This window comes from Psammomys obesus, unplaced genomic scaffold (assembly GCF_907164565.1).
Source record: "Psammomys obesus unplaced genomic scaffold, mPsaObe1.curated_primary_1811, whole genome shotgun sequence".
Classification (NCBI taxonomy): domain Eukaryota; kingdom Metazoa; phylum Chordata; class Mammalia; order Rodentia; family Muridae; genus Psammomys; species Psammomys obesus.
In genome coordinates, this window is record NW_026592732.1 from 14349499 (window position 1) to 14368182 (window position 18684).

An 18684-nucleotide genomic window follows, 5' to 3' on the forward strand; every position below is an offset into this window, starting at 1 on the left:
AAAGAAAGAAAGAAAGAAAGAAAGAAAGAAAGAAAGAAAGAAAGAAATTAAACTAGTTTTAAAATTGGTAAGAACCAAAAATCCACAATAGTTTTTTTAAAAAAGGCCCTGCACCTATGTGTTTATGAGAACTGATTGAACTCAATGAGTCATTAAATAAAAATTTAAAAAGGTAGACATGGTGACGCATGCTCGAATCCCACCACTCGGGAAGCAGAAGCATGTGGGTCTCTGTGAGTTTGAGGACACTCTAATTTACAGAGTGAGTTCCCAGGTAGACCCTTAGAGCCTGTTTCAAAAACAGAACAAAGAAAATAAAAATGCCCAAAAACAAATCATGAAGTTGAGAGGGGAACACAGAAGAGGTCTTAGGTTCAGAAGGGTTGATGTGTGTTGGGGAGAGGGTAAATATAATCAAAATACAGTGTATGTATATATGAAGTCCTTAATGAACATGGAAAATATATTATAAAAAGAAGAATCATAATTTGAGAATCTGATCACCCATTAGAATGCAGAACTAAATAGTGTCACCACACTAACTATTGATAAGGCTGTAGGAAGTATGTTACCACATGAAAACTTTCTTAAAACATTAAACATCCAACTAATAAAACCTTAGGCCATTAAGAAAATATAAAATGTAAGATTAAAAGTATGCATTATTTTGAATATGCATATCAATATTTCTGAACCTTCATCCTTCTTTTTTAAAAAAAAGTCAGCTGAATAACCTTCTTCCCATGTCTACATCTGGTGTAAGTTTAAAAGCAAAATAATACAAGAGAAATCACTTATTTTCCAGCATTAAGAATCCAAATGACTCTGTTTTGTCAGAGTCATATGAAAGGGGAGGAGGTTCTCCCCTATCAGTGGATTTGGAAAGGGGCAGGGAGGAGATGAGGGAGGGAGGGTGGGGTTGGGGGTGGAATGAGGGAGCGGGATACAGCTGGGATACAGAGTTAACAAAATGTAACTAATAAGAAAAATAAAATTAAAAAAAAAAGAATCCAAATGACATAAAGGCATATATAATCTTAGTTCTGCTGTGACTCTTAATGTTTATATGCACCTATAACAGCAAGGAATATTTTACAAGAGATGTCAACTAACAGGTTTGCCCAATACCTTTAGCTGGATAGCCTGGAGTGAGGGGGTCACCGGCCCCATTCAGATTTAAGACATTTCCTCTCTGGGCGGCATCTCCAGGAAGGTTCCATCCTTTGGGATATGGCTGCACCTCAGGGGCGAAGTAGTCAGCTGGATCAGAGTACAGGATGATTCCCAAGGCTCCAGCTAGCATGGCATTTTTAACCTGTAAGAGCAGTATGAAACACAACGCAGGAATGGAGACGACTGGCTTACTCCTACAGAAGTAGTTTAGTAACTGCTTTTGATAGTGTTGTAATAATATGTTTGCTAGCTTTGCTTTCAAGCTAATTTTCTTCTTGGTAAACTTAACAAACAGTCATTTCCTTTACAAAATCCTAACTAAGTTATCTTTTATAAACTGTTCCTGTCATTTCCAGACCTGCAAAATTAGTCTCCCTTCTATATACTTCCTATTTCATGTATTTCCTTTGTTATTATTTTTTATTTTTCTGCATTGTTATAGAGAACCAGCAACTAACAATATTTGCATCAAGTGAAGAAAAGTTGTCAGTTCTAGATGTTCTGTTTTCCTATTTGAATTTGGAGTTTGATTTTCCTCATCACTGATATTTGAATTTGGAGTCCTGTTTGAATTTGGAGTCTGGGCTTTCCTCATCACTATCAGCTTTGAGTAATTTCTAAATTGTACTCTACTGTGAGTCTCTGCAAGAGGACTGCCTTCAGAGTCATAGCCAAATCAACTTGAAGGGTTTTTAGAGCTGTTTTCCTTGTGCTGGACCTCACAGGCATTCTGTGAGCTGCTGTCATGGTAATAAGCATGCAGAATCTCATCTTGAGGATCTGGAGATGTCTGCAGCCCATCCGAAGGTCCTGAAAGATCTGGTCTGCTAAGTGGGATACAGCAAGAGATACCCAAACTGTGCAGATAAGGGCACTTGGCAGATATTATCTCTAGCCCCTCAGTAATCTTTGGGCATCTTGCAATGCTGAGAGATGTGATTCAAGTGCAGAAAATGGCTGCTATTTTTATAATGTCATTCAACAGTTGGGTGCAGTAGGAAGCATATAAATGTTCCAAGTTCAGCGAGGTTTTGCGGAGTGTCTGAATGCCAAGGTCACAGAGAAAGTTCCCTCAGTTTTCTGTGTCTGGAAAGTATGGTCATGTCCTCAAACACAACAGACTGCTTTCAAAAGTCTAGTAGTCAAAGGGGAAGCCAAGGGCCTTGAATGAGTTCTTTTTCCTCTTCTGCTAACTGGTCAGTATTCTGCCTAAAGAATTTCTTTTAAGAACTTTGCTCCTTTCTAGGGTTATGCCTTTGTTGTAGAAAATTTTTTCTATTTCTGTCAGAGGACAGTCCATAATATATTAAAATATCTCTCCAGTGTTTGTCTCCCCTACTAACATAAGGCTGTTGTTGAGAGTGTGAACAATACTAAACTCTTAAACAACTACCCACCAAAATCTTGGTGAGTAAGCACTTTCCAAATATGTAACTCTGTGTCCAACAGACAGTGTTTCTTCCAAATGTGACTCTGTAAGCTTCTACCACCCGAAGTTGCTAACAATACAGCACTTGATTCTATGAGATAACTGATTCCTTAATCATTAGCAGTGTAGCTGAAGGCAGGTAACTCTCATTCCTTGCTTACTCATATGGATCACAATATTAAGAAAGCACTCAGCTGTGTCAGTGTCCCTACTTTCTGAGAAGGCGATTTGATTATTCCATCAGAGTTCTGAGAGAACATATGATATTATCATACACTCCATTTTTAGGAATCTATATCACAAAATTATATGTAAATATTTCACACATATGTAGAATGTTAACAATGGAATTATTTATAGTAGTAACATATTGAAGCCCATCAAGGAAAACATATATCAACAGGAGAATAATTAAATTGTTCATCAGTTCTGAAAAATATTATGTCCACATTTAAATGAATGAGGCACTTAAATAGTCATATAGAAATCACCACCATCAGTTTGCTACTGAGGTGCTTTCTAGTGCAGACTAAGATACTATAAAGATCTCTATAAAATTGGTATTATTAGCATTCCTGTTCACTCATCCTGACGCTGGCACAGTGAGTAAAAAGTAAAAAAAAAAAAAAAAAAAAAAGAAAAAAAGATCTAAAGATTCAAAGATTCAGTGTCCACACTCGGCCTGACCCAGGTATGCTACTGTACTGTACAGCTCTGTGTTCATAAGAGAGTTCCTCCAACTGACTTTTTTAAAGCAAATACTACATTTGTAACAAAAATAATTTCCTTTCTAGAAATATAAAGTTATGTAAAAATAAAGTTTTCTGTTTACCTATGGAGAACAACCAAAAGGTAAATAAAATTAAAAGGAATTTTCGAGAGGGAATATAAGTGACCATTTACGTTTGTGTGATCCAGTATCTCCCCTTCCCTCCAGGAAAAAAGAAATACCCTACTTTATTTCCTCTAAAGATTTTCCCATATCTTGCAATAACAATCTTCCCAGTGCAGGTGATGTTCATCTCTCTTTCTAGTTTGAAGAAGTCTTCAGTACGAGCGTAGTTCACATACACAAGCTCTCCCTAAGGGGAAATGGGAAAGATACATATGCTGCTGCCTTAAAGACAAAATTAAAATAAGTTTGTTCAAAACTGCAGTTTTCTTTCCTTATTTAGATAAATTATCATTTGGAACTCATTGCAATATCTGTTTAACACTTGAAAAAGTTCTTTAAGGAGTTGTCTAAGACATATTTTAAACAGGTGATCTCCAGAAGAAAATATCAGCAGAAAATACATGCTGTTTGAACAATCTTGACTGTGTTTTAATTGTAATTTTCTTCTTTTTTTCAATCTTTCTTTAAAATTGTTTTTTTTTTTTTTTTGCATACAGTATATTCTGATTACAATTTCCCTCTCCCAACTCCTTCTAGTTTTTCCCCACCTCTCCTACCATCTGGATCTATACCCTTTCTGTCGCTCCTAAGAAAACAAACAGGAGTGTAAAAATAATAATAAAATAAAATTCAATAAGATAAAATAAAACAAATAATCAGAATAGGCTAAAGCAACTGAACAAGAGAAAAAGCCAAAGAAAAAGTACAATAAGTGCAGATAGATCCAGAGACACACAGAATTGCATATAAACACAAAACATAAAACAAGTACCATAATGCATATGCAAAGGACCAGTAAGATTATTTAAAAAAAAAAGAAAAAGCCCTGGCTTTACATTATGAGACAAAGAACCTCCAAAGATGCCATTGCGTATAGGCAGAATGTGATTGTGCAGTGTGTAAATATTCAAATGGTGATTTCTGTGTTCCCATATCTGGTTGCAATCCTTGTTCTGAGAATTTCCTGTCTCAATTTTATGTAAAAAATGCTCCTCAATTGTTCCTTGATATGTCAATAAAGAAGCTTAACAGCCAATATCTGAGCAGGGGAGAGAAAGGGCTAGACTTCCTGCCAGCTGGGGGATGGGGAAAGGAGAGAAAGCAAGTGGGGATTCAGCCAGGAAGAGAAGTCTAGGAGTCAGCGTTTGAATCTTTACACAGTGCACAATAACATTATGTCTACAGCTGAGTTCATTTTGTGTTGACCATCTTCTGCTGGGCACGCAATCTACCCTTGAGTGTGGCTTGTTTCTCTAGTGAGACTTCAAGGAAAAAACTAATTTTTCATTTGCAAGTGGCTATCAATTGGAGATAGCTTCTGAAATCCAAATGTGTTTCATTTCCAACTACAACATTATTTTAAGAACATCTGTCATATGAACTACAAAAACAGATGGATAAAAATAATTTAAAATTCACATCATAAACAGTGGAAAAAGCTGCTGAAAGCATCTGTTGCCTTCCTTGAACTAAAAGCGCATTTCCGACAATTGTTGTGTCATAGCATGATATCTTTTAGTGCATTTGTTTCCTTTAATTTTTCTTTTCCTTATCGTCTTTTCTATCATTTAAAAAAGTCATTTTAATTTTTGAAGATGTTCATAATACTGAACATTAAACAATGAATACAGATATATTTAGTCTCCACGTGAATATTTCTTAGTTGTATTTCCCTACACAGGCTTTTATACACAAAGAAAGGTGCAAAGATGTGCTTGATTAGATTGGCCTGCTCTTTGATCACTTCCCCCTGAGGGGGGAGCAGCCTTACTAGGCCACAGAGGAAGACAATGCAACCATTCCTGTTGAGACCTGATAGACTAGGATCAGAGGGAAGGGGAGGAGGACCTCCCTTATCAGTGGACTGGGGGAGGGACATGGTTGGGGAACAGGGAGGGGAGAAAGAGGGAGGGAGGTACAGGGGGGATACAAAGTGAATAAACTGTAATAAATAAACAGATAGATGACAGATAGATAGATAGATAGATAGATAGATAGATAGATAGATAGATAGATAGATAGATAGATAGATGTACTTTGTTACCTCTGGCATGCCAGGGGCTGAAAATGCATTATATGGTGGTACGATGTTTGTAACATTCTCATATCCATCTGGGGGTGGTTCAAGGTATGATGTTTTAAAAATCTAGCAAGAATTCAAACATGTCAAGTTACACAGAATAATCCCAGATCACAATTAAGGCATGGCCCATCTTGCCCCCTCAGTTACATTTAGTATTGTATATCCCAGGGAAAGGTTTTATCATTAAATAGATAAATCCTACTGACAACAATGAGTAAGTTTTACATCATCTGCAAAACAGTAGTCTGAAGTGGTTAAATGTTCTCTTGTTAAGTGTGGAGCTGCAAAGGTGCCATTCTTGGGCTGGGGGGTTACTTGGTGGTAGAATGTTCGTGTAGCATGCTGAACTCCACCTCCAGCACTGTTTAAAAGCAAGCAGATGGGGTGAAGGCTAGCAATGGTAGTACTTCTGTAACTTCCTAGTTTGTTCAGCTTCTCTTGCAGAGCACTTCCGCCCCACCCCTTACCATTATTTAAATGGCTAATACATTCTTTCTCTATACCACTTTTTGACCAATTTTCTACCCCTTCCAGTGTAATTTCACTATTAAAATTGTGCCAATAGCTAATATGCATCTGCTGCTCAGCTTTTCACATTCCTACATATAAGAGCCAGATGATTATTTAGCTTTGAGGTTGAAATGCAACACATTAAAAATAACTTTTATCTTCTACCACCTCTATGCCCACTTATGACTCTATATTTCCCACCTGTGAACAGTATCACTAAGAAAGTCACCTACACCAGGCATTTGAAAAATGGACAGTCATCCTGAATATTTACTCCCTTCTTTCTTACTCAAGCCAGCTATGAACCATTATGGTAATTTGAATAGGAATGACTTCATAGACTCATGCATTTGAATGCTTGGCCCATAGAGAGTGGCACTCTAAGCATGTGTGGAATTGTTGGGATGGGTGTGGTCTTTTTGGAGGAAGTGTGTCACTGTGCAGGCAGGTTTTGAGCCTCAGATGCTCAAGCTAGGTCTAGTGTGGCACAGTATCTCTTTCTGCTGCCTTTGGATCAATATGTAGAACTCTCGGCTCCTTCTCCAGCACAATGTCCATCTGCATGCCACTATGAGGATGATGAACTAAACCTCTAAAACAGTAAGCCAACCCCAGTGAACTGTTTTCCTTTGTAAGAACTGCTGAGGTCATGGTGTCTCATCACAGCAACAAAACCCTAAGACAATCATGCAGATAACACACTTCCAATCTGCTTCTCAAATCCATCTTTCCTCTTTATTCCTGCTAATACCCTAATTCAGGGTGTCATCTTTGACTGGCGCTACTATGTTAAGGTTGTAACTTTGACTCCATGCAGAGTCTATATGTGAGGAGCAAAGTGTTCTGCCTAACATGTCTTTTCAGTCATATCTTTTTCTTACCTAATATTTGTCAGAAAGTCTCATAACTGAAGCTTGAAATTTAACTTCTTAAGATATAGGCCTTTCTAAGGGGTTATCTCCAGAGCACATGGACTAGTTTATCCCTTTGTGTAGTCCACTTCACTTTCACACTAGTGTAATATATACAGTCTTCAGATCCTCCCAAAAATACTGAGCCGCGATATACAGTCATGCATTTCCAGTGTTTTCCTCTCACTAGAACTCTCTTACTTTGCTTTACTCTTTCATATGGTTAAACTCTTATTGTCTTTTATAACTCATATATCAACTCCTCCAGGAAGACCTTCTATCTCCTTGTTTAATCTAAATGACCTATTCTTATGTAGATCAAGAATCTTAGTTCTCTCTTCACAGCACTTTACCCTACTGATTTTAAATGATGTAGCCCTTTGTCTCACCTTGCTTAAAACAAAAGGACTATGTCCAGTCCAAATCTTTATTCTGGCCTAAAGAACTCACAGTTGACACAAATAGACACTGAAGAGTTTGTACTATATCAACTTTTCTGAATTATGTAAATGGTACTATACTATTGACAAATTTCTATTGTTACTTGACTCTACATTCAAATCAATGAAGAAGCAAGAAGCAACTGATGAATTAGGCATGGTTGTGTGTAACTGTAATCCCAAAACTCAGGAAGGGAGGCAAGAGGTTGTCACAGAGTTGAAGCCAGTTTGGTTCATACAGCAGATTCCAGATCAGCAAGAGCTAAAAAGTAAAAGCCTGTCTCAAAGGCAAAGCACAGAGATTACAAAATATGAAAACTCCCAATGATTCTATATCACCTCAACTCCGTGTTCATCCACAATTGATACATAGTTTGCATTTGTCTCATTTGGATAAGATAAGAGAACATCATAATGAACCAAGTTGGCTGAATCTAATCCAAATTTCTTCCACTGTGTTTGGATTTTCTTGGCAAGCTGTAAATTTTGTTCCGTTCCTGCCAGATGAGGAAGTTTTGTAAAGGAACTAAAATGAGAGGAATAAGAGTGAAAATTAAGAGAGTAAACCTAAAAGATGCTCATCTTTCAGGCAGTCAAGTATCAATTATGTATCAAACATAGAAAAATATCAGGTGAATATACCGGTTTGTTAGACATGTCTATTTAAAGTAATTAAAGAACAACTTCAATTTCCATGTTGTCCTCCCTCTAGAAAGAACATAATCCGTGGTGCACACATTAGCACAGGAACAAATGTGAGAATACTCCTTTAAGAATACCGAAGTTCTCTAGTGATGATGCAACACCTTGAAGTTTATGAATAAATAGAGGACATTTTTAGGGAGGAGTCTTAATATTTTCTCAGAGCCAACCAGGTGCTCTGAATTTGGCTTAAATGTTTCTGTCAACTGTAACATGTATATAGCAATGTATTTATTTCATTGAAATTAAGGTTCATGATACTTGGTTGTGGAGATAATCTAGAACCCCTGCACAGATGTAGTCCATGGCAGTTTAGTGTCCAAGTGTGTTCCATAGTAATGGGAAGAGGGACTGCCTCTGACATAATCTGATTGGCCTGCTCTTTGATCCCCCTGAGGGGAGAACAGCCTCACCAGGCCACAGAAGATGACAATGCAGCCACTCCTGATGTGATCTAATAGACTAAGATCAGAAGGAAGGAGAGGGGGACCTCCCCTATCAGTGGACTGGGGAAGGGGCAGGCGTGAAGAAGGGGGAGGGAAGTGGGAGTAGGAGGGGAGGAGAGAGGAGTTTACGGTGGGATACAAAGTGAATAAAGTGTAATTAATAAAACTTAAAAAAAAAGAAATTAAGGTCCATGAAATTCTATTTTCTAGTGCTAAGGTGTTGCCTGTGACATGAAAAATACACATTTGTTGAAATGCTTTAGGCGATATTTTCATAGTTTTGGGTGCAAATGAGCTATAGCATTTTAATGACCCCACAAACATAGTGCTCAGTGAGATTTATTTTGCTTTAGGTGAATAATATGTTTAAAGTTTCTTCTATTTCCCACTTACATCAATATAGAAATAATAAACAATTATGTAGATCAGTTTTAAAGCCAACTAAAGAATGACCCACCCCAGAAAATACATGGGCATGAAGATGAGTTTCCCTCGAAAACCTAGTACCAGCACTTTCACATTCGTCTGCATCCTCACAGCACTTCTTTCTTTCCCCTAGTTTGCCAATAAGGTAACTGAAAATGTAGTTCGGATCTTTACAGCTAAAAAGTGCATGGGCTAAAGCCTGAATTTATAACTCTCTGATTTGAGGACTAGTAATATTTCTCAATAGTTGACCTCATATTATCACAGGACTGCTCAAGACACTTTCACAGTCTCGTATGCTCTACACCATGATGTTCATACCCCAACATGCATCTAACCCATTCTCCCATCTTTCAGCCCCATGCGCTGTTACTGTGCTGCAAGCTTCTGCTCAACAGGAATTCATATTTCTACTTTTGTTCTTTTCCAGCCTTTTTAGAGTTTGCGCAGGCACCTTTTCCCAGACATATTTATCTATCTACTTGAATTGTTCCCTCTCCCACCTGCAAAACTATTATTGATCCATCAAGCTCTGGAAAACTTTCTTTCTCTACCTTGTTAAGTGAAAACTGTAGGCTACAGATGTTTAACATATCAACTATTTCTTTTTAAAAGTACAAATGAGTTTAGTAAGTTATTTTACAGCTAGAGTGAAAAACATCGAGGCTAGGTATATTTAATTTCTACTTTACAGAGTTGTGTTGGTTAGATGTCTTAGGGTTTTATAGTTGTGAAGAGACATCATGGCCATGGCAATTCTTATGAAGGACTTATAGTTTCAGAGGTTTAGTCTATTATCATGATGGAGGGAAGCATGGCAGCATACAAGCAGTCATGGTGCTGACGAAGGAGCTGAGAGTTATCCATCTTGATCCGCTCGAAGCAGTGGATTCCACAAGGTGAGGAGCTTGAGCATAGAGGACCTCAAAGGCAACTCCCCATAGTGACACATTTCCTCCAACAAGGCTGTAACTCCTAACAGTGCCACTCCACATGAACCAAGCATTCAAAGATATGAGGCTATGGCGGCCACACCCCTTCAGACCACTACATTCCACTCCCTGACTCCCATAAGCTTATAGTCATAACATAATGCATAGTGCATTTAGTCTAGTCTCATCAGTTCCCAAATTCTATCATAGTCTCAACTTTAAAAGTCAAAAGTTCAAAATCTCAGAAGAGATTAAATGCAAACTCTTAAGTGTAATATCTTATAAAATCAGAATCAAAAACAGGTCACATACTACTAACAGACAATGGCACAGGATACATATTACCATTTCAAAAATGGTGGAAAGGCAGGATAGTGAGGAAATACTGGACCAAAGCAAGACCAAAAATCAGCTGGACAAACTCCAAACTCTGTGTCTCCATGTCTGATGGAATGGTGCTCTTCAGATCTCCAACTCCTTTCTGCTATGTTGAATGCAACATAGTTCTTTTTCTTGGGCTGTTTCTGCTCCCTCTTAGCAGCTCTCCTCAGCACATACCCCATGGCTTTGGTATCTCTAATTTCTTGGGGTCTCCAAGGAAATCCAGGCTTCACCTTCACAGCTTCACACAATGGCCTCTCTGAGCCTCAATGCAGGGACACCCCTGCCACATGCCTGTGATTTTCGTAGTTATGAAGAGAGATTCCACAACTTCTTTCTTTCTATCCTGGAGTCTAACTCCAGAACCATGTGACTGAAGCTACCACGTTCTGCTGCTTGCTGGGGCTGGAATATAGCCCCCTTGTTCAATTTTTGTTCAGCTTTCTATTTTTCATGGTTTCCTTCACTGCCTAAGTTTGGCTGTTTTGGAACTTGCTCTGTAGACCAGGCTGGCCTTGAATTCAAAGATCTGCATGCCTCTGTCTCCTAAATGCTGGGATTAAAGGCGTGTACCATCATGGCTGGACCTACGCTTTTCTTTAACTCCTTTTCATTATAGATCTTTATAACCATGACCACTATGTCTCAAGATCTGGGTTAAAGGGGTATGTTGATCCGGATCAAAAACTTGTGTCATCCTACTTCAAGATCAGGATTAAAAGCCCGTGTTTTCCAGTCTCAAGATCCAAATCAAAAGTATGTTGTCTTCCTGCCTTAAGATCCCAATCACATGTTTTTGTGAAACTTTCTTTCAGCAGACTAATTCAACGAGCCAACCTAAAGACAGCCTATGTTATTTTGCTCTGAACTTTTTTGAGAAGCTTGATTTCAACAGGAGTTTAAATCACAAACCTCATTGTTGCTAAGGTGCACTGTGTTATTCTGTAGGGTGATTTTTTTTGTGAAGTTTGGTTTCAACAGGAGACTAAATCGCAAACTTCATATTTCTCAAGTATCCTGTCTCCTGCAGTGGTGTTTTTCTGAAGTTTGGTTTCAACAAGTGACAGTTTCACGAACTAAAATGACCTGTTTTATTCTACAGTGGTATTTTTATGAGACTTGCTTTCAACAAACTTTATATTGCCAAAGAGCCCTGTGTCACTCTGCAGTAGTGTTATTGTAAAGTCAGTTTTGACAGGAGAATAATTCATGAAGCTCACAACATTATGTTACTAATAATGCCCTGTTTTTTTCTGCAGTGTTGTTTCTGTGAAGTTTGGTTTCAACAGAAGACTGATTCGTGAACCTCGTATTCTTGCTAAGATGCCCTGTCTTAATTTGCAATGATGTTTTTGTAAAATTTGAATTTGACAGGAAAATAATTCATAAAATTCATGTCAAATTACGTTTCTTTATACAACTAATAAAAATAGGACTTTCATATTCTCATAAATATGCAGTTTACTTATTAGATATTTAAGTTGTGTGCTCCAAGTGCTCATGTTTAGACTTTTAGGAATATGTTTAGTAATTGTATGTATGATTTCTGTGGAGTCGACTAAAAGTAGTCTTTAAAAGCATGAGCAGTTTTGTACATCTGTATTATCCTGATAAAGAAACTTTATAGGTTTGTTTGCTGTCCTAATGTTGACAGCATTCCTTGATGCCAACACACTTTGCATAGGTTTCTCTTAACTGTATTAGACAGTATAGAACATTAAGTAACATAATAGTAATATTAGCCAATATAAACATCTTTTAGTCACTTTATCCCCTCCCTGTGTACTATTTAAAGTGCTGTTGTTGAGTGTAGTTTGTCTGATCAATTAAGAGTAAAATATTATGATTGCATAATATTTTGTCTTCAAATTGATTACATGTTATAGAAAAAAGCAAAAATAAAATAACTGTATGAAGAATGAAAAAAAAAAAAAGATCCTGATCACAGGCCCGCCTTTCATTTCTGGAATGTAGTTCATTCCAGGTATAGTCAAGTTGACAAATGAGAATAACCATTACAATCTACCCCTTGTCAACTTGACACACAAGCATATATCCTTATGTCCAAATAAAAACAATAACCAGATCATAATAATGTCCAACATTATATAACTGTCCCTGATAAAGCTGCAAATGCACAGTAAATTTAGACTCGGTGGTATTGTACCTTTTTCAACATCAGTTTGAAAAGAAGCTTAGCTGGGTGGGATCTTGCCCTGAGGTCACCACTCACTTAATTCCATGTAATACCTTCAATTTGTGTATCTCCTTGAACACAGGATTTAATTCCATTCCACTTCCTGGTATCCCTTTAATCTTTGAACCATAGATTTTGTATTTTTCATGATCAACATGTTCTTCATAAGAATGAACCACAGGACAGAGTCTTTTCAGGGTTGTTTTGAAATTTCATTCGCCATAGCCTCAGGCAGACTATTTGGACAAGGGCAAAAGGCAACCACATTCTTCACAAAAATATCACAAAAACAGTTTCTAGGCAACATACTAAAATTCTTCTCTCCTGAAACCCCTTGAGCCAGGCCCCCACAGTTCAAATCACCGTTAACATTACTGTCTTCCGTGTTCCTACTAGCATGGCCCATTAATCTCCATTTAAAGCAGTTTACTGCTCTCCTAATCCAAAATCCAAAGATCCACATTGCTCCAAACAAAAGCATGGTCAGGCCTAGCACAGCAATGCCTCCAGTCTCTGGCACCAACTTCTATCTTAGTTAGGGTTTTGTTGCTGTAAAGAGACATCATAAAAGACCACAGCAACTCTTACAAAGGACATTTAATTGGGGCTGGCTTACAGTTTCTGAGGTGGTCCTGGAATCAATAAGATAGCAAACTGAGCAAAACAGTAAACAGGATTCATGGTTGATGCTTCAGTTTCTGCTAGCATATTCCTTCCTTGAGTTCCTGTCCTGACCATCCTCAGTGATGGAATATGTCCTAGGAGTTCTAAGATGAAATAAGACCTTTCTCCCTAAGTCACTTTTGGTCATGGTGCTTATTACAGTGATAGAAACTTATATATAGTTCACTGTTGTTTTACTTTCTACAGTAAACAGATACTATTTCTGCAATTAGAAAAAAAAACAGTGTATTTCTTTAAATGGAGATGATTAATCATGATGAGCTTGTGCTTCTCATCTTTTAGAGGGCTCAGTAAAAATGAAACACAGATGTGAAAAAAGAAAAACAAATTGTAACATTTGAGTTTCCCTTCATGGTCTAAACTGAATAGTAATTTAGTAGTGTTCAAGTAAAATACAAAGGAACACTATTCCCTCTTACATTTTTCCTCCAACAGAGGAAACTTTAGATAAGCTTCCCTTGCCTTTCATGAAGCACAGCTGCGTCACACATCCCTTCTTAGCTCAATGGCCAAAGAGAAGAGCTTTAGAATTCTCAGCATCCTAGAGCGACATGTAGTTTGATTACTATGATATATCTGTAAAGTCTCTGAAATTGTAGGTTTTGAAGTTATGATTTATGTAAATTACAATTGAATAAAGCTAATTTGTGAGTGGCATTCTTTTTTGAAAAAGCCTGAACACAATGTGTTCTAGTAACTCTTTCTTACAGAATGCAGTAAAGAAAGAGTCTGGCAGCAAGAAGAAGATTTTTCTGATTAAGTCCAGATGCTGATTAAGCCCATGAACAAGGAACAAAACCATCACGTTCAGTTGCAGTTCAAGGTTACATGAGGGTGAAACATCTCTAAACACACCGACCAGATGCATTTCTGTAGCATGAAGTTAGAGAGGAGAAAAGGTTTCTCTGCAACAGTCCATGGGTTTCATCCTGTGCTTTAGAGACATTTTAAAAATCAATGAAATAGTGAGCAATTTATAATTTCACATGTAAATAAGGGCTGGCTAAGTTGTAATACATTTGTTCATGCAATGAACATAAACACTATTTCCAAGATTAAAAAAGCAAAACAAACTTACCGAAGAAACGATCTAATGTTTTCAGCTTTCATTTCAGATAAGAGTTTCCACTGCATACTTTGATGATAACCAGCTGAAGAAGTTGTTTCTTTAAGAGACTTAACAAACCAGCCTGAGGGTTGGAATGGAATTACAGGAACACATAGAGATGCACAAACAGACACAAAGACACACAGCATATGCACAGTGATTGCTTCTGACTATTAAAGTAGACACCAAATAAAATGAAACATAATGACACCTAACCAACAGATCACTGTGCACTTTTGAAAAAAAGAAAACATCCTAATTGCTAATTGTAAAAACCTTTTAAAAATTCTCATCTACAATGTAACCCTCAATTGGTTAGCACAGGGTTACTTAAGAACTGTTCTTTCATTTCTCTTGTGCTGTGAACACATGAGGCATAGCCTTTCCAGTTCTCCACTGGAATCTAGTTCATAAACAGCCCTTAACACACATGGAGCACTCCTAAAACATTCACGTAAAAATGGTTCAATTCATAATTACATGGAAACGGGGTCATTTTTTTTCCCTCCCCGAGTTATCTTCCCAGCAGCCCATAGCAGTAGTCTACACTCAATAGAATAATTAATAAAGTTGAATTTCAACTAAAATGCACTCCGTTCGCTCTCTACTTTTGCTGAATTCTTTCAGGAACTCCTCAGAGCCCATCTCAGCCCTCCACGTGGGCTTCTTTTCCCTCCGATGAGATCTCATGACCCTGGCTTTCACACTTACCCATTACAAAGCCTGCAAGGAAGGACGCCAGTGCTGCAGTAATGCACATCCCCAGGCCCCTGAGATTCCTGGGCTTTGCCATGACGTCCTGAGCCCGGGAGCGCCTCGGACTGCCACCGAAGGCCAGGGGACTGCAAATGGATAGCAAAGATGAGCACAGGGATTTTTGCAAAGATCCAGAGACTAAGGGAAACTAGCGAGGCGACTGGAAGACCCAAGGGAGCAGGCTCTCGCCTGCTCAGTCAGCCCACAGTGGGAGGCAGGGCAGCGGGCGGAGCTTCTGCAAAGACCTCGGATTTTTTACTGAGGAGACCAACCACAGCTTTTCGTCAGCTGCATCCCAAGAAAGGCGTTTTCACTGCAAAGCTCACTGAAGAGTTCCTTATTCAGCTTCCGTCCCAGTTGACGCCTGGTCATTAGGAGATAGTGTGTCCTGGGCTGCTTTTGTAACAGTCTGGTTGGTACCTCAACTCCGATTAACACCAAATCCCAGAGACTGAGACTTTACCCATCCCCCACCCAAGCCCCATGCAGCACATCTGAACAAGACTCCTCATTTCTGTGCCTCTGTAGTAGAGTTCTTAACACACCCCATTGCAATATTATAGCTTCTAATGAACAAAATTCACCGTTGCAAGGGTGCTGCACTATTTGCTGGCAGTACACTCTAAACGTCATTTCCGTCCTTGTCCTCCTTTCAAACTTAAAAAGCATTTTCCTTTAGAAGTGTTTAGAAAGTTTGCACAATAGGTGATTTTGCAAATAGAATTCCTGCATCCATCTCACTCTAAAAAAAAAAAAAAAAAAAAAAAAAAAAAAAAAAAAAAGCCTCTTGATGAGATCTGATAGACTAAGATCAGAAGGAAGGAGAGGGGGACCTCCCCTATCAGTGAATTTGAGGAGGGGCATGCGTGAAGAAAGGGGAGGGAGGGTGATTGGGACGGGGAAGAGGGAGGGGTTTATGGGGGGATATAAAGTGAATAAAGTGTAATTAATAAAAGTTAAAAAATTAAGAATTAAAAATTAAAAAAAAAAAAGTCAGACAAGTTATAATTGACTTCTCATCCTTAGCCAGAAACGCATTTGCAGCCAAATCAAAATTCCTGAGAACACACTGAAGCAATGACACCCCTAGGGGATGAACAACCTTTCTCCGAAACCTGGGCAGTTCCAATGGCCTTGGATGGGGCAGCTTACTTCCAGCAATTTGCTGGAAACTCTTAGCTTTTTCCTCTTGGGGGTCTTTGTTGACAGCTATAATGAAAGTTGTTTTTGTTTTTGTTTTTGTTTTGTTAGAATTTTGGCAAATGCCCTGAAAGCTACATTTTTAAAAAATGCTTTTAATAAAGTAAGTTCTTTTCTAGAAGTCTCGCAGTCTGGCCATGAACTTGCTCTGCAGGCAAAGCCAACCTTGAACTCCTGAGGAATGTGACACCACACACCGTTTATGTGGTTATGGGAAATGAACCCAAGTCTTTTTGCATGTCATATGTGCCTTCCGCCAAGTGCACCACACCCCCTGTCCTGCTAACTTACTTTTAAGTGCTTGTAAACTTTTAAAGCTCCTGGTAACATCAGATCCTTCGATTACTGGCCTTTTGGACCATCCTAAACCAATGTCTTTGGCATTGTCATTGAAAAATAAACACTTTTTCAAACATATTGTTATATCAAAATTAACCCCCCCAAATGTAGATAATACAGAAAATTAAAATTACTTTAAAGGGGTAACAGACTGTCGACTCCTCAAATATAGCTTAAGGAATACTTCCACAAAGAAAGCAAGAACATTTTATCTGTTATGTAAATAAAGAACATAAAGTTGTTTGGTTTGGGGTTTTTTGAGGGGGAATTTGTTTGTTTGGGGCATTTTGTTTTGTTTTGTTGAGACAAGGTTTCTTTGTCCTGGAACTTGCTCTATAGAGCCGGTGGGCTTTGAACTTGGAGATCCGCCTGCCTTTGCCTCTTGAATGCTGGGATTAAAGGCATGCACCATCATGTCTTGCTAAATATACAGTTTTAAATAACTATCCAGTATCTAACAGTTGGGACAGGAATTACCTACATTCACAAACAATATCAGATGTTATTTGTACCCCACATAAACGTTTTGAGAATTGACTATATAATATGCTAGTTTCCAGCCTTCTGGCTTTATCTCAAAATACACAAACATTCTATAAGGTTTGTGAGGGAAAAGGTAAAAACTAATGATTAAAGTAGCTACATTATTTTCAAATTCTGATTTTTTTTTCCCCACCCTGTTTTAATTTTGACAGCTAATTGAAATTTGTCAGATGGGAGAAATTGATGCATCATTTGTCAGCTTGTCAATCTGATTTAACCTTTCAAAATTAAAATTAGAATATAGACTTAGTCAGCATTTATTTAGGAGCTGCAGGATCACACACCTTGTACAGACTTCTGAGGATGTGATGCTTGCCATTACCAAACCTATGACGGACTGATAAAATTAACATTATGTAAGTGACTTCAAATGATAAGTTCGGAGGAAGAGCAGCATTACCTCCAATATGAACGCCGCCGCTGCCCTATCAGGCGGCATCTGCAGTCTGAATCTTGAAAATCCATTGTAGAAAGTTTGATTGGCTGGCTCCAGAGTCTTTGGCCTTTTGTTAATACGGAATCTGTAAGCATTCAGAATTTCGGCTCCATTAAGTCTATCACAGAAAGCTGCTGTCAAGTAATTCTTGCTACTTATCGGCATCTTGGCAGATATTTGCATTTTGCAAAGCACATGTAAACAGGTTGCTAACCTTTTGTAAAAATGTTCCTTCAAAGCTAAATGCATGTATAAGAAAACATTTTCTAATGGAACCAATCGCTTAGTAAATTATTTTAATTACTTATTGCTGAGTGAGCCCCCAAATTAAACTGGTTTCCTTTTCATCAAATTGAATGCTCTTACACAAATATTTTTCTTCCTATTCTTACATCTTAGAAGCATCCTTGTAATTCCAGAATCAAGTCATTCCACCTGGTTTATGGCTAATCTTTTGAAGAACAATGAGACAGAGTCAGGTGTGGTGACACACACTTCTAATCCCAAGACTCAAGGGGCTGAGGAGGAGATTTACCTCAAAAAGTTTGAAGACATCCTGGGCTATGTAATGAATTCCAAACTACTCTGAAATACATAGACCCTATTTTTAAAACAAAAACAAACAAAACCAATGTGAAATGTGTACCCATAAGGCTATAAATATATATATGTATATATTTTAATATTTTAATAATCAAGTGTTAAAAGTATTTAATGACAGCGGCTATGTCAAAGATTTCATCCTTTGTTTGAAGATTTAGTTTTTAGCCATACTATAGACGCTCTTTTATAATTACGAGTATTAAGCCGTTAATGATGCCACAACTCAACACTACTACGGTAATGGCCACATGATATGGCTGAGAAGGCAGCGCTTACTTTCCAGAAAACAAATGTTTAGTATCTTGAGCACTGGGATTCATGAGAAGGGAGGCACTCCAGTGGAACATTTCTAAGGTTCTGGTTCCAGTTTTCATTACAAATACAAATTGAGATGCTATAGTGTTAACATGCTGATCAATATATAGAAACTTGTTGAACAGAGAGATAAAACAAAAACCAGCAAAAGGGAGAGAAATTTAGAGGGGAAAAG

General features: G+C 37.9%; 1 protein-coding gene across 2 annotated transcripts in view; it reads right to left on the minus strand.

The window, feature by feature from the left end:
• Naalad2 (N-acetylated alpha-linked acidic dipeptidase 2) overlaps positions 1 to 15200 on the minus strand; it is a 54136-nt gene extending 38936 nt beyond the window's left edge. For both annotated transcript variants that reach the window (XM_055615688.1, XM_055615686.1), the window contains exons 1-6: positions 15029 to 15200; positions 14288 to 14399; positions 7781 to 7967; positions 5542 to 5643; positions 3559 to 3684; positions 1129 to 1315 (exon numbers count right to left, since the gene is read on the minus strand). In XM_055615688.1, coding sequence (XP_055471663.1) covers positions 1129 to 1315; positions 3559 to 3684; positions 5542 to 5643; positions 7781 to 7967; positions 14288 to 14399; positions 15029 to 15110 — 796 coding nt within the window. In that variant the 5' untranslated portion in view covers positions 15111 to 15200. The remainder of the gene's footprint in view (positions 1 to 1128; positions 1316 to 3558; positions 3685 to 5541; positions 5644 to 7780; positions 7968 to 14287; positions 14400 to 15028) is intronic.
• Between the last annotated feature and the right edge of the window lie 3484 nt (positions 15201 to 18684).